This window comes from Panthera uncia, chromosome E1, assembly GCF_023721935.1.
Source record: "Panthera uncia isolate 11264 chromosome E1, Puncia_PCG_1.0, whole genome shotgun sequence".
Lineage (NCBI taxonomy): Eukaryota > Metazoa > Chordata > Mammalia > Carnivora > Felidae > Panthera > Panthera uncia.
In genome coordinates, this window is record NC_064814.1 from 57592977 (window position 1) to 57606561 (window position 13585).

The 13585-nt window shown below is 67.4% G+C and overlaps 1 protein-coding gene across 1 annotated transcript in view; it reads left to right on the forward strand.

The window, feature by feature from the left end:
- The first annotated feature begins 17 nt into the window (after nt 1-17).
- The window catches only part of WSCD1 (WSC domain containing 1), a 27337-nt gene continuing 13769 nt past the window's right edge, over nt 18-13585 (forward strand). The window contains exons 1-4 of the mRNA XM_049635373.1: nt 18-108; nt 6710-7370; nt 11634-11748; nt 13068-13292. Coding sequence (XP_049491330.1) covers nt 6944-7370; nt 11634-11748; nt 13068-13292 — 767 coding nt within the window. The 5' untranslated portion in view covers nt 18-108; nt 6710-6943. The remainder of the gene's footprint in view (nt 109-6709; nt 7371-11633; nt 11749-13067; nt 13293-13585) is intronic.

Here is a 13585-nt window from a genome sequence, read left to right on the forward strand (position 1 = left end):
GAGGGTGGGGGCGCCGGGGCTCCGGGCGCTGCGGGGCCGCGGGGCTCGGTGCCCGGGAGCGGGCGCGTGGCCGCGGGAGCGGGCGCCCCAGCCGGCCGCGATCGCGGGGTGAGTGAGTCCTGTCTCCGGGGCGCCCCGCCGGGACCCCCAGCGGGACCCCCAACGGGAACCCCCCCCCCGCGCGGGCGGGGGCGGGCGCGCTCCTTCCCAGCCGCCCGCGAACAAGTTTGTGTAGACGCGGCCGGAGCGCGGCGGGGGTGCACCTGCTCCGGGCGGCGGGCCGGGGAGGGGGGTGTGGGTGCGCGCGCGGGGGCAGCGCTCGGGAGGGGCCCCCGGGGGCGGGCGGGGGCGCGCAGGGCAGCTTTGGACGCGGCGTCCCCTCCTGGAATCCTCGGCGACCGTCAGTGTCCGCGGAGGGAGGGAGGGAGAGGCGGATCCGGCCGGGCAGGGGGCGAGCGCGGGGTTCGGGGTGCGCGCTGCCTCTGGCAGGAGCCGCTCACTCACCCCGAGAGCGAGGCTTCCGGTCAGCGGAGGGCTCTGCCCGCTGTCTCTGGGTGAACTTGAACAGAGGCAGAGGCAAAGGCGAAACGTAGGTATTCGCGGATCTTGTCCGGAAAATTACCCCAAGTAGTGGAGGGAGCCGTGCACCTCCCCAGGTGTGGACGCAGCCGGACTGGGGGCTGCTCACTGCGTTCTTCTTTTAAGTCTGGAGCCTCAGGGCGGCCCCGCAGGTGGTCTGGTGCCCGGGGTGGCGCGTGCTGGCTCGCCCCCCACCCCCGCCCCCGCCCCCGGGGGTAGGGGGTGGTGCAGAGGGACTCCCGTCCTTGTGTGAGCAGGGGCACGGTTGGACACCGGGGTTGGGGCTTCCACGGCCCCGCGCCCTTCCGGGGCTGCTGCGAAGATGGACAGACTGGGAACTCTGCTGTACTTTTCTGACAGATGCAGACGCTGTCACCCCTGTCGCTGGAACCGGGAGGGTCCCGGGTCGGGCTCAGGAGATGGGCCTTTTGTTTTCTCCTCTGAATTGCCTGGGAGGCCCCGGGCAAGGGAAGGGAGTGAGGCTGTGGGGAGGGAGGCAGGAGGGAAGGGCCGGCCCCTTCCTGATGGTTGCAAACTGCAGGAGGGGAGGCAAAGGGGAGGTTCCCCCAGTGTGCCCCTCACCTCCCCATACCCTCGGCTGGGGCCTCAGAAGCCCCTTGGGGAAGGTGCCCAGTGGCCACCAGAGCCCCTGTAAGCTGCAGCAGAGTGGCTGTCTCTCAGGCGCTCCCCGAAGGAAGCTTGGCGAGTGGCTGGGGGTGGGGGGCTGACCCGGCAGCCCCCCCTTCCCCAGGAGAAGCCCCCGCCCACGGCCGCGTGCCCCCATCCCCAGCGTGAGTATTTCCCAGCTCCCTGGAAGCTTGGTTTGGGGGTGAGGGGCTCCCCCTTTTCGGCGGCTGCTGGAGCCCTGTGGGGTGTGTCCTGTGGCCTGCAGCCCATCCGCCGGAAGGGAAAAGAAGCCTGGTTAGGCAGAAGGCCAGACCCCATCCCTGCCCTCCTGTGTGCCCAGGCGGGCGGGGGTGCTTGTCCGGGCCGCCAGTCTCCCGCCAGGTCAGTTCAGGCCCAGCCCCGGGGAGCGAGTCACAGGGGCGGCTCCCCCTGCCTGGAGCCTAGGACCGGGTCCTGCCTGAGCAGGCACTCTTGGGAAGGGCCGGTTCCCCCGTAGACACTCGCGGCCCGTGCTCCCGTCTGGCTCAGACCCCGGTCGGCCGCGGGGAGGCCGCCGCACAATGATCGGAAGCGTGCTGCTTGCGGAGACTGTGGTTGGCGAGAACCGCCTGCCGTGTGGACGTGTGATGTGGATGGAAAGTAGGCTGGATTCATTTTGTGAGCTAGTGACGCGGGCACACCTGTTGGCTGCTAGGGCCCCTTCCTTCTCCCGGGCTTCTCTTGCTGCTGGAGACCCTCGGGGACGTGAGCCCCTCCCAGAGGGCGGCTGTCTTGGCCTGAGGGGGCCCGGAGGGTGCTGAGGACAGGGGCGCCCAGGCACCCGCCCGGGAAGCCCCCATCCCAGCGCCCGCAGGAGCCAGAGGGGCGAGGCTGAGCCTGCCCAGATTCATCCGGATCGCCCAAGGGGCTTGAATAACCCTCAAGGGTTCGCCATCGGGTGGGAGAGACAGAGGAACAAAACAGGGATCTATGAAAGAGGTGGCCCAGCGATAGACCAGAGAGGTGGTGATGGGCTGTTTCCAGAGGGTGGGTTCCACTCCTGAGTAGGGGACGGACGCGCCCCTCTCCCCTGAGCCCTGGAGGGTGGCAGGGGGCACCGATTCCTGGGGGTCTGCCCTGTGTTCCACTCGGAGGTGCCCGCAGGGGGCTCACGGGCCGGGAGGGAGAGTGGGCAGAGCGGCTCGGAGCGCTGACTCCAGGCGGGACACGTCAGCCAGGGTCAGCTCACAGAGCATCCCGTCCCGCCGTCGAGCTCCGCCTCAGGGAGCAGGAGGGCTGCCTGCAGGAGGTGGCATCGGACCTGAACCTTGATGGCCACAAAGCACGCGCGAGCCGTACGAGGAAGGGCATGGGGGCCGGGGGCACTGTGCTTGGGACACGGCCTTCTGGAAGGATCCTTGAGAGGAAGGGGCTAGCAGACTGGGTGTCAGACCGAGAGGCCTGGGCTTGGCCGTCCGAGTCCTGGGGACACGTTGGAGGCTGCAGCATTACTGTTTCTTTCTTTAGAAAGGTCGCTTTCTTAGGCTTGGCCTCTGGGAGAAAGGGAGTATCCAAACAATGTGCACGGAGCTGAGCAGGGCGGAGGCCTGCAGGGGTGAGAAAAGACAGAGGAGGGCTAATCCAGAGCCCTGAGCCCAGCTGGAGGCTCATGTGGACCTGAGGACCCCTCCCCACCGGGCCGGCCGCGGGTCCTGGAGGCTGGGACTCGGCTGCTGGGACCCCACCGCCCGTCTCTCGTCGGGAGGGCGACGTGCTGGGCCTGCTCCTTTGTCTTTAAGGCCCTCACCCGACTGGGAGCACGTGGCTCTGAGCCCAGAGGGTCCCCGTCCCCACTGCCCTGGCCAAAGGTGCGGAGATGCTTCTGGGGGCCTCTGGAGTCTCCCTCCTCACCTGCCACCGCCTGTCCTCTCTGGCCGGGGAGGGGGAACGGAGGCAGTCACGTGACTGAACCCCGGCGGCCCGGAGTCAGGCCCCGGCCTCTCTGAGGGCTTTGTGCAGCCCCCAGACCCCACGGGCTGCCCTTCTCCTCTCCCCGCTGCCACCGTCACCTGCCCAGTCCCCGGACCCCTCAGCCTAGCTCCCGGTCCCACCTGCAGGCCGGGCACCTGCCGCGCCCTGGGGTCCAGCCGGCAGCAAAGTAACAGGAGAGGGCTTGGGTGTTCCCGTCCCCACCGGCGCTAGGCCCCAGCTCCCTCCCGAGACCCCCAGAAGCCCCTTTGCCCCGGCTCCCTCCTTCCTGAGTGGGGCGACCCTCCCCCAGGCCCTGCCTGCCCTTCTCCAGGCTGATGTCCTTCCCCGTCCCCCCGAAGCACTTTGCTGGATTCCGAGATGGGAGGGGCCCCAGGGGGCGGAACGCTGACCCCCAATGCGACATCAGGGTGTGTGCTGGGGGGGGGCACACCATGCACGGCACCGTCTCCCCAAGCCTGGACCTGGGTTGTTTTCAGAGGTGCTGGTGGGGGCGTCCTGAACTCCTTTCCAGAATAGTCCTGCCCGGTGTGGGGCTGGAGCCGGCGTGGGCGGGCTAGCCCCGGTGTGTGACCGCGGGGCCTTGGCGGCTGTGGCTCTCAAATGGGGACAAGCGTGGTGCCCGTGGGGAGGGAGGGGGCGTGCGGAGTAGCTGGGATCGGGCAGGTGAGGAGCACGGTCCGGGGGGTGGGGAGCACTGAAAACGAGCAGGCGCTGGCAGCGTGGGGTGGGCTCCCGGCCGTGCAGACAGGCCGTGGTGGGTGTGCCCCCGGGGGCTGGCAGGTCCCGCCGACCTCGAGGCTTGGCGGGAGCCCCTTGTGCAGCGGCTGTAGGTCACCCAGCCACCCCCAGGCCGCGCTCACCTGTGGTCACTCCAGAGACGTTTTCCATCCCCAAGCTGCTGGCTGTGCCCTGGGATCTGGGGGTGTGGCCGGGGCCCTGCCTGGAGGGGCCAGCAGCCTGGAGGACAGGCGACGGGGTAGGGGCCAACGGCAAGTGTGACACTGGCAGTCCAGGGCAGGGGACCAGTTTCTGACGCTCAGGGCATGCCAGCCCCCGCCCTGCCCGAGGCAGGCGTTCTGGGCCCGGAACCAGCTGCGCGATTTTCAAGGTCCGGGGTGGCCACTGCTTTAGAGGACCCTGAGAGTGGCTGTCCCCACCTTCACGCCCAGGCCCCCTCCGCAGCCGGGAGGCCCCTCTGGGACGGGATGGCCCTGGGGGGGGACTTTGGGGGTCCTTGGGGAAGCCGGGTGTGGTCATTCTAATCCTGACTGATGGGCCACCACTCGCTTCCCGTGGCGAGTTTCCAAGTCCTGCGCCCGGCACGGCGCGGGACCCACCGCACACCGTGGTTCCTGACCCCGAACCGCTGACCCGCCCGCCCTCCGCCCCGGCTCCCCGAGCCTCTCCTTTCCACGGCAAGGCCTCCCTTCTCCCCGTTTATTTTCGCCGACAGAATCCCAGTCTTGTGACCGGGAGCCCTTTGTGAGCAGACCTGGAAACCCCCTTCCTAGAATTACAGCGTGGACGGGCCACCAGGCCGCCCTCGAGTCCCTGTGCCTGAAGGAGCCGGGCTGCTCTGTGTCCCCGTGCTTTTCTGACTTCAGGCCCCACAGGATCAGGTTCCTGGTGTCGGGATGTGCCTGTCACTGTATCCGCTCAGTCACCTTACAAAGTGTACTCAGAACAAGGGTCTCGGGGCACCTGCGCTGCCCAGGCCTCGTGCGGGCACCGGAATGATAGGAATGGGCAGGGTTAGGGGGCGGCCCCGGGGCCCAGAGTTGTTCACGGCCCAGCTGTCCCAGGTGCTGACTGCTGGGGTCAGGGGTCGGCACCAGTGTGTGTGTGGTGGCTGGGTGGGGGTGGAGGTAGTCAGGGAGAGCTTCCTGGAGGAAGAGACACCGGGCTGAGCCTTGGCGGACACACAGGGATTCGCTGGGCCGAGAGGGTGGAAGACACAGGAGGCAGTGGAGGCACAGGAGGTGCCGAGGAGGACTGCTCAGGTGCCTCCCAGATCTCGGTGCGGGCGTGTGTGCGTGCTCGCACGCGCGTGTGACGGGAAGCCGAAGGAAGGGGCCTGGCAAGAGACGAGGCCAGATGGGGGCTGGTGTGTCATGCCGAGGAGCTTGGAGTTTATCCCAGAAGCCACGGGCAGCTAAGGAAAGGGGTTTTGAGCAGGGGAGCACCGTGATCAGATTTGTGCATTAGGAGGATCACCCTGGCGGCCTCGCGGAGGGCGGATTGGAGGGCCGAGGCTGGAGGCAGCGAGATCAGGCGGGATTTCTTGGGATTTTCTCTGTGGTTTTACAAGCCTGACGAGGCTGGCCGGGGCGGGCCTGGCGTGCACCAGCTTAACGAGAAAATGAAAGGTCTGGAGGCCCAGCCGAAATGGCTTCCCGGCTCAGAGTTTAAATCCACCGACCGCTGCTGACTATCGAGCCCACCCCACCCCCCGCCCGAGCCCCGGGGGTCCCTGCACTCCCGGGGGCTCAGGTCGTGGAGGCTGGGGGTTGAATTGGAAAGGGTGGTGCCGGTCTGGCCGCCCCGGGAACGCCAGCCCACAGGAGCCCAAACATTGTCTTTCCACGCACACCAGGCTGGCTGTTCCCTGCGCACAGAGTGGTCATTGAGGGGCTGCGGGGCCTGGCGGGGGTCCCAGGCCGCGTTAGTCACGCTGCTGGGAGCTTTTCTTCCCGGGACAAGACTGTCCTTGTGCTCAGGGGCACCCGGGAGCAGCCGCCCGGCTCCCGGCAGCTGCAGAGGCCCCCGCCGGCGCCTCGCAGCGCACTTCAGAGGCTACCGCCGACGGGGGCCGAGCCCAGTGTGAGCGCGGAGGCCCGGGGCGGCGAGGGGCGGCCCTGAAGGCCGCTCCGGGCGCCCTGCTGCCTTCCCGCCAGGTGCCCCAGGCTCCATAGCAGGTGCACGGCCCCACCCCCACCTCTTGTGCTGAAGGCTCTGCAGACACAGTTCCCAGAACACAGCTTGCCGTCCCCGTGCACACCCGGGAGGGACTTGGCAGGTCGTACACACGTATCAAGCGCCTGCTGGGCACTCCCGCCCTGGGCCGGGCGCCCTTGTGCGTGCTGGCGTCCATCGCTGGCCACGGTACAGGCTCTGAAACGCGCCGTTCCAAAGCTGGGCTCCTCGGTTCGCCGGCCGTGTGCCTTTGCCTCCTTTTGCGTCACCTGTAAAGTGGGGCTGCGACCGTGTCCACCCGGCTGCTCGGTTGCCCTGAGGGTTAAATGAGATGATACGCCAGGAGGGTTCGGTGCGGAGCCGCCTCTGAGCCCTTCCTTCACCGCGGCCCCAGTGGAGGGCCTCACGCCCGCTTTGTGCGCGGGGAGGCCGGGGCCTAACGGACCGGGCCGGTGTCGCTCCGCGGCCGGTGGCCGGCGGCCGGGCGGGGACCGAGCCCCCTGTCCGTCGGGTGCTCCTGCAGCACCGCCAGGCCCTGGGGCGGAGGGGCTCCCGGCCCTGGCGCGGGGGCCGCGGCGGGCCCTTCGTCGGCGTCAGCGCGCGCTCTCTGCTCTTCCAGATCCCGGAGCTCGGCGATGGCGAGGCCGGCGACCCTGGGGCAGAGGCCGCAGCCGCGGGGCCCCGTGGCCGGAGCCGCGTGACCGAGTCGTCGGAGCACCTGCCGGACGCGGGGCGGGAGCGCGGCGGGCGTCAGGATGCGGGCATGAGGCCTCTGGAGACCCCGGGCTGCCCCCCGGCCGGGCGCTAGGAGCCGTGCCCGGGGCCCCGGCCGGGAGCCCTGCCGCCCAAGGGCATGGCCAAACCCTCCTTCCGGCTCCAGAAGCTGCTTCGCCGCACGCGGTTCCTGCTCTTCTTTCTGTCGGCCGCCTACCTGATGACGGGCAGCCTGCTGCTGCTGCAGCGAGCGCGGGTGGCCCTCCCGCCCGGGCCCCGGGCCCCCGGCCCCCTGCAGGCCCTCCCCGTGGCCGCCGTGGCGCTGGGCGTCGGCCTGCTGGACAGCCGGGCGCTGCGGGCCCCGCGGGTCAGCCCGGACCTGCCGCTCGGCGTGGACGTGCCGCGGGGGCCCCCGGCCCGGGCCCGGCCCGGCCCCCGCTGGCTCCGGACCCGGAACCCGGAGCTGCGCCAGCCGCGGCGAGGCTGGTTCCACCACTTTGTGGGCGACCCCCAGGGGCCGCCCGCCCTGCGCCCCGAGGCCCCCGGGCCAGCCGTCGGGGGACGAGGTAGGTGCCCGGGGCCGGTTGCCCTTCGCGTGGGCGGGGCGGCGGGGATGGGTGGTTGGGGGCGGGGGCGCTCGATGGTCCGGCCCTGTGGCTGCCTGGGCGGGGGAGGCCCGCGGGCGGGGGAGACGAGATACGGAGGACTTCGGCACAGTTGCCGGGGTCATTGCCCGCGTTTGCGTTCCCCGTGGCCGTGGCCTGCCTGGGATGTGGCCCCAGGACACCGGCAGGAAGTGGGGACAGGGAAGAGAAGGCGGCCAGGGAAGGCACTCGGAGGGGGCGCGCATCTCAGAATGCAGCCTGGGGGCGGCTGGGGGGGAACGAGGGCCTGGGAGTCTGGCTTTGCTCTCAGGAGGTGAGACGGTCCAGGGAAGAGAGGGAGGAGCCCGGTGGCCCTCGAGTCAGTGGTGGGGGAGGAATGACCCCGATAGTGAGTGAAGCCCTGAGGATGCTATGCTCCCGTCTCCACGGAAGGCAGTTTCTCCTGAGGTCACAGAGGTCGGAGCCCTTGCTGTGGGATTCCTCAGCGAGGCTTCCGCCCAAGAATGAGGGGGTCAAAAGGAACTGATTCTGCAGCTCACATTACACAGGCCTGCTTTCTGTAGACCTGCCCCGGCACACCAGGAAGCTGGGTCTCTAGGCAGACTACACCACCACTCATTTAGACTAAAATGTGAATGGCTGACAAAGTCAACACGGAGTCCTCGAGAGGCAGCCATGGAAAGAGGTGTTGAAAACAGGTGTTGAAAACAGACCTGGGTTTCTGTCTTGGTGTTGCCGGGTTTTGGCTCTGTGACCTTGAACAGATTTGCTGCAATTCCCCGCTGTTTCTCAGTCCATCCTGTTGAGGATCCATGTACCGGTCTAGTATCCTCAGTGTACTCGAGGAGCCCAGGGTGGGGGCAGAACCAGATCTGCACCACAGGACTGGGGCACGGGCCGAGGGTCTTTATAACGTAGCCAGCAGAGGGCAGGGCTCGGGCGACCCAGTTACGGCCCTGGGAGCACCTTTGGGTTCAGGCCGTGTCCAGGGACCTAGAGAAGCCGTGGGCGGGGTCGAGCGACGGCCGAGGAGACGGGAGAGACTGAGCCCCCGGGGTGCCCCGTGGGAGCTCTCTGGCTTCCTCCCCAGCGACCCCCAGCCTCCCCATGACCCAGCACGTGAAGGGTTAGCGGCTGGTGCAGCAGGAGTCTGAGGCTCCCCCTGCAGGATGCTGGGGGCTCTGAGCGGTCAGCGGGTCAGCGCCCCCTCTGCTGTAGGCTGTTAGAACAGGTCTGAGCTCCCCCCCTAGAGCGCGAGGATACATTTGTGTTCCGGGGAGGCCGCAGTGTCAGGGGGCTGGAGGGAGAGCGTCACAGGAGGGGGCGCTGGCCTGGAAGCCCCCCCCCCCCCCCCCGCCGACCCCCACCGGCTCCTCACGGCGGATGGCGGCCTGCGGGCCAGCTGCTGGGGCCGCAGACAAAGAGGGCGTCTCTTTGCGGCCGGGCAGCCCGCCATGCTCCTGAAAGGGGTTCCTGCAAGGCCCGGGAAGCCGCAGGAGGCCCCATCAATCACCGAGCATTTCATTATACCTTGGACAACATCCATAATGGAATAAAATGTCAGTAAGTTTACTAGGGGAGAAATAGTAACTTCTCCGTAGCCAGTTTGTTTTTTATTGATAGTGATTTCCAAAGACATTCCAATATCTCCAAAGCCATCGTTAATAGCCTCACGGCGTGTCCATTCTGATGTGCAAATGAACAGATGCGGAGTCACAGACAATAATGCATTGCCTCCGTTTCAGCCGAAAGTAATAAATCCGCCTCAGAATGTGTCCCAGTGTGTCCCTCGGACGTCCTTCCTCCGCCGCACACCCTCGCCTCCGTCAGAGCCGGAGGAGTCATTCGGTGTTTTTCCAGGAGGGAGGCTCCCCTCCCCCTCGCCGCTGGAGCGCGCGCGTGGGTCCCGGGCCTCCTGCACCCCCGCCCCCTGCCGCCCCAGACCCGGCCACACCTCGTTGTCCGGAGAACCCAGGCCCGGCTGCTCCCCTTCCCGCTCCTTCGTGTGTTAACTGTGCAGCTACTATTTTCCAGTCCGCCGGCTGGAGCGCAGGACCGCAGGGATGGCCGTCCCCGCCCAAGAACTCATTCACCTCCGCCTCCAGACGGCCGCCCGACGAGGAGGCGGTGTCCCCTCTCAACCCTCTGTGAGCCCGTGGGGCCGCGAGCCCACTTTACGGATGGGGAAGTTGAGGCACAGGCAGGGAGGGGGCTGCACGGGCCAGGCCTCGCAGCCTGGGGGTGAGGGGCACGAATCTAGGCCCCCAAACACACGTTTCACACCCGCCAGCCTCGGCCTTCGGGGTCGTGAGCCCGGCCCCCTTTACACGCTTTCGGTTAATTTCCCATCAACGGTGATAAATGTTTAACAACCCCTGAGCTTATGTTTTGGATGTTTAATTGAAAACCGTAATAGACGTTCTTCTTTGCCGAGCGGCACGCCAGAAATTTCTCAAATATTAGTTTTCTTTCGCTGAGTAAGCCGGCCAAGGATAGGCGTTTATTCCCGCTGCGGCCACTCGGGTCTCAGTGGTGCTGACACGTATGTGACCCTGGGGGTCCCAGGTCCTGAGTGGGAGCAGGTGTGGCCCGACGTGTGATGGGCGTCCTGGGGCTGAGGGGACACAGAGGCTCGTCCCGGCGGGCAGACCTTGACAAGGGTGACCTTTGCTCCCCCCGCTGCCCCCACGTCCTGCAGGTGAGGTGTCTGCGTGCCTCGACCGACCCTGCCACTGCTCCCCTTCCCCCGCTCTGCCTCTCCTAAGTCGGGGCCCGGGAGCCGCGTCCGGCCTCTGGGAGCTCGTCGGCCTGGTTTCGGGAGCCCTGGGCCACCCCTGATGTTGGGGTGGGGGCGGGGGCTGGTGCTGACGGTGTGCCAGACCCAGCAGGGCCCTGGTGGACACGGGACGCATGGGGATAAAGCAGCTTTAACAACAGCAGGTAGTGATAAGCATTATCGTCGTCATTGGGTGTTGACCCGTGTCAGAAAATCTGACAAGGGGTGGCCGCGGTGGCTGGAGTGGTCGGGAACGCCCGTCAAGGACAGGCAGGAAACAGAGGGCGGGCAGGAAGAAAGGGGCTGGTGCCGGGTGAGGCAGGTGGGTGGGCCTTTATCTGTTGGACTGTTGGGGAAACTGAGGCACAGAACGTGGCCGTAACTTAGCTGAGGTCAGGGGTGGCATCAGGTGTGTTCACAGACAGGACGGTTGTTCTGGATTCGGTCCCAGGAGTCGGGCTTGGTGGGTCCACTTCTGCAAACCCCTCAGCAGGGGGACCAGGGACGCTGCTCGGGGCCACGATCCAGGCAGGGGCAGCCGGGAGCCTCGCCTGCCCTCGGGGTTCCCGGCCTGGTGGGTGATCCCACCGTGGAGCCATCTGGGAGCCGCCGCCGGAGGGGGGCCCTGGGCGCGTCCCCCCCCCCGCCAGGGGCAGCCCAGTTTCGGAGGCTGCGTGTGCGTGCGGCGTGGGACCGTGTGGGCTCCTGCACAACGTGGCTGTGCGTCCACACACCGCACGTGCCCGCCCCGGGCGTCTCTGGGAGACCCCTCCGAGTCGGGGTGACAGGCAGGGCTGTTACAGGCTCCCTCTGGCAAGTTACCGTGGGGGGCAGCAGCACCACCGCTCGGCGGGATCACGTGCCCCCCCCCCCGCGTCCCCTTCCAGGGGTGATGCCCGGACGGGTGAGGGCTCGGCCGTCCCTCGGTGCTGTCGGTTCTGCACACGCTGCTGACACGTCCCCCCGGCAGCGCAGGTTTTTTCTTGACATAGCTCTTCCCCTTTGCCACTTCTTTATTTTAGCGAAGGTCAGACTTTCCGTAACTGATTTCTTCCCTCTGGGTCATACGGAGGCGACAGAAACCGCCCATCGGGACATTTGTGGAGGGAGGCCTTTCCAAACCTAGGGCAGGTAGGGAGGGCGGGAAGGGGTTCAGGGGAGGTGATAAGCCAGCAGACGTGGTGAGCTGGGGCCGGAAGAAGAACAAGGCGTTCAGGCTGACGCCAGCCCCTGGCAGGCGTGTGTGGGGACGGTGGGCCGTTAACCGAGGAAAGAGGCAGGAAACGAAGGAGGCGGAGGGGTCCAGAGACACGGAGAAAGGTGAGGCCGCAGCCTGGTCTCCGGGGCCTCTGAGAAGAGCCTGGGCCGGCTGGTCAGTCCTGGGGGGTGTCCCACGGCTAGGACCCCTCCCGTCCCCGGGGCCTGAGTCTCTGCTGTGCTTCCCGCAGGTACGTACGTAGGATGCTTCAGTGACAGTGGCCGGGACAGAACCCTGAAGGGGGCCGTGTTTTTTGACTTGCGAAAGATGACCGTCTCCCACTGCCAGGATGCGTGTGCTGAGCGGTGAGTGTGAGTCCGCCGGGAAGGAGGTTCAGACGGTCCCCGAGCGAGGCGGTCCGTGGCGGCCGGGAGCTGGACGGATCAGACCGCGGGCGACCGACGAGGGCACGGGCTCGCAGGGAGAGCAGGGGCTCCCCGCCACATTGGCGAGTTGTCCTCCTTCCCTGGGCCTCGGCTTCCTCCGGTGTTTCAACTACAGTAAAGGGCCTCTGCCCGCACGTCTCCGGGGACCCTTCTAGCTCCGCAGGAGAAGCGCGTTTCTATCTTGGACTCCACAGCCAGATCCGCTGATTCTGCTGCTGCCTGTTCCCCCTGCTGTTAGCAGACAGCAGCAGTGTGGCTGGAGCGGCCCCTCCCGCCGAGGCACCCAGCTCACTGTGGGCGTGCACGCGTGCGTGCTCACACTCGGGAGCCGGGGCACCAGAGGCGGCAGGGGCTCCTTGTGTGTTGTTTCTCTGACATTAGATTTGTCCACATTTGCTGTGACTGAAGTCCTCACCACCTTCTGGTTGGTTGCAATTAACTGCGCCCATTTTATAGACAGGGAAACCGAGGCCCGGAAAGGAAAGGGCCGTCCCTGCTCGGAGGGGCTTCTACAGTTCGGACAGCATTAAAACTGACAGCGACGGTGTCCTCTCCTTCTCCGGCAGATGGGGAGACAGACGGGGGGGTAGTAAGTGGGGGTTGGGGCCACGCGGCTAGCAGGCGGCCGGATGGGGATCAGTCTGGGTTTGTGGGCCTCCTTCCAGAGCTAACATCCCAGGTGGCACGCAGCAGGTCCCATTTGTAATCTCGGCTTCCTTGGGTCCCCGTCACAGTGGGAGCAGGTAGAGGACCCCTTTGGCGGCAGGTGCTTCAGACTCGTGCCATCTCAGCCCGGGCACTGAAGTCTTGTAAATGTCGTGAGCCCGGGGCTGCGCCCTCCGTGGCTGAAGTCGTCTGCGCTGGGATATTTGCACCAGGGGGACTGACACGTGCCACAGAATCGGGCTCTGGCCTTGCGGAGCCGAAAGCGGGTACACAGCGCACCGCGGCGCTGGACCCGCAGCTCCCGCAGGCGGTGCCTTGGGGACAAAGCTCAGGGTGACCAGAGCAAGGGTGGGAGGGCTGCTGATGGGAGTCGTTTATCCCAAGGAAGGGCTGCTCCCCTACATTCAGCCGATGACCCTGACATCCGGCTGAAAACGCCCCTAAGGCCAGCCGTGTGCTGACCGCCGCCGTCCCCGCCTCCTCCCCAGACCTGACCCGAGACCACCCTGACCCAGACGTCGGTGGGTGCTGCGGTACCTGGGCAGGGGCTCAGCAGGGCGCTCTCCCGGCAGGTCCTACGTCTACGCGGGCTTGGAGGCGGGGGCGGAGTGCTACTGCGGGAACCGGCTCCCTGTGACGAGCGTCGGGCCGGAGGCCTGTAACCACGAGTGCAAAGGGGAGAAAGGCTCCGCGTGCGGGGGCGTCGGCCGGCTGTCAGTGTACCGCGTCCAGGAGCTGCAGCCCGGCTCCAGGAAGCGTGAGTGTGCGGCTCCGCCCTGTGTCCCTCCCTCAACCACGCCCCATCGCGCCGCGCCCCGCCCCCAGCCCCGCCTCCCCGCGCTGCGCCCCGCCCCCAGCCCCGCCTCCCCGCGCTGCGCCCCGCCTCCGCGCCCGCAGCCCCGCCTCCCCGCGCTGTGCTCCGCCTCCTCGCCCTCAGCCCCGCCTCCCCGCCCGCAGCCCCACCTCCTCGCCCTCAGCCCCGCCTCCCCGCCCGCAGCCCCGCCTCCTCGCCCTCAGCCCCTCCTCCAGACCCCGGCTGGGACTCTGGGAAGAACCTGTGCCCTCTCTATCCCAACGCCTTTGCGGGGGG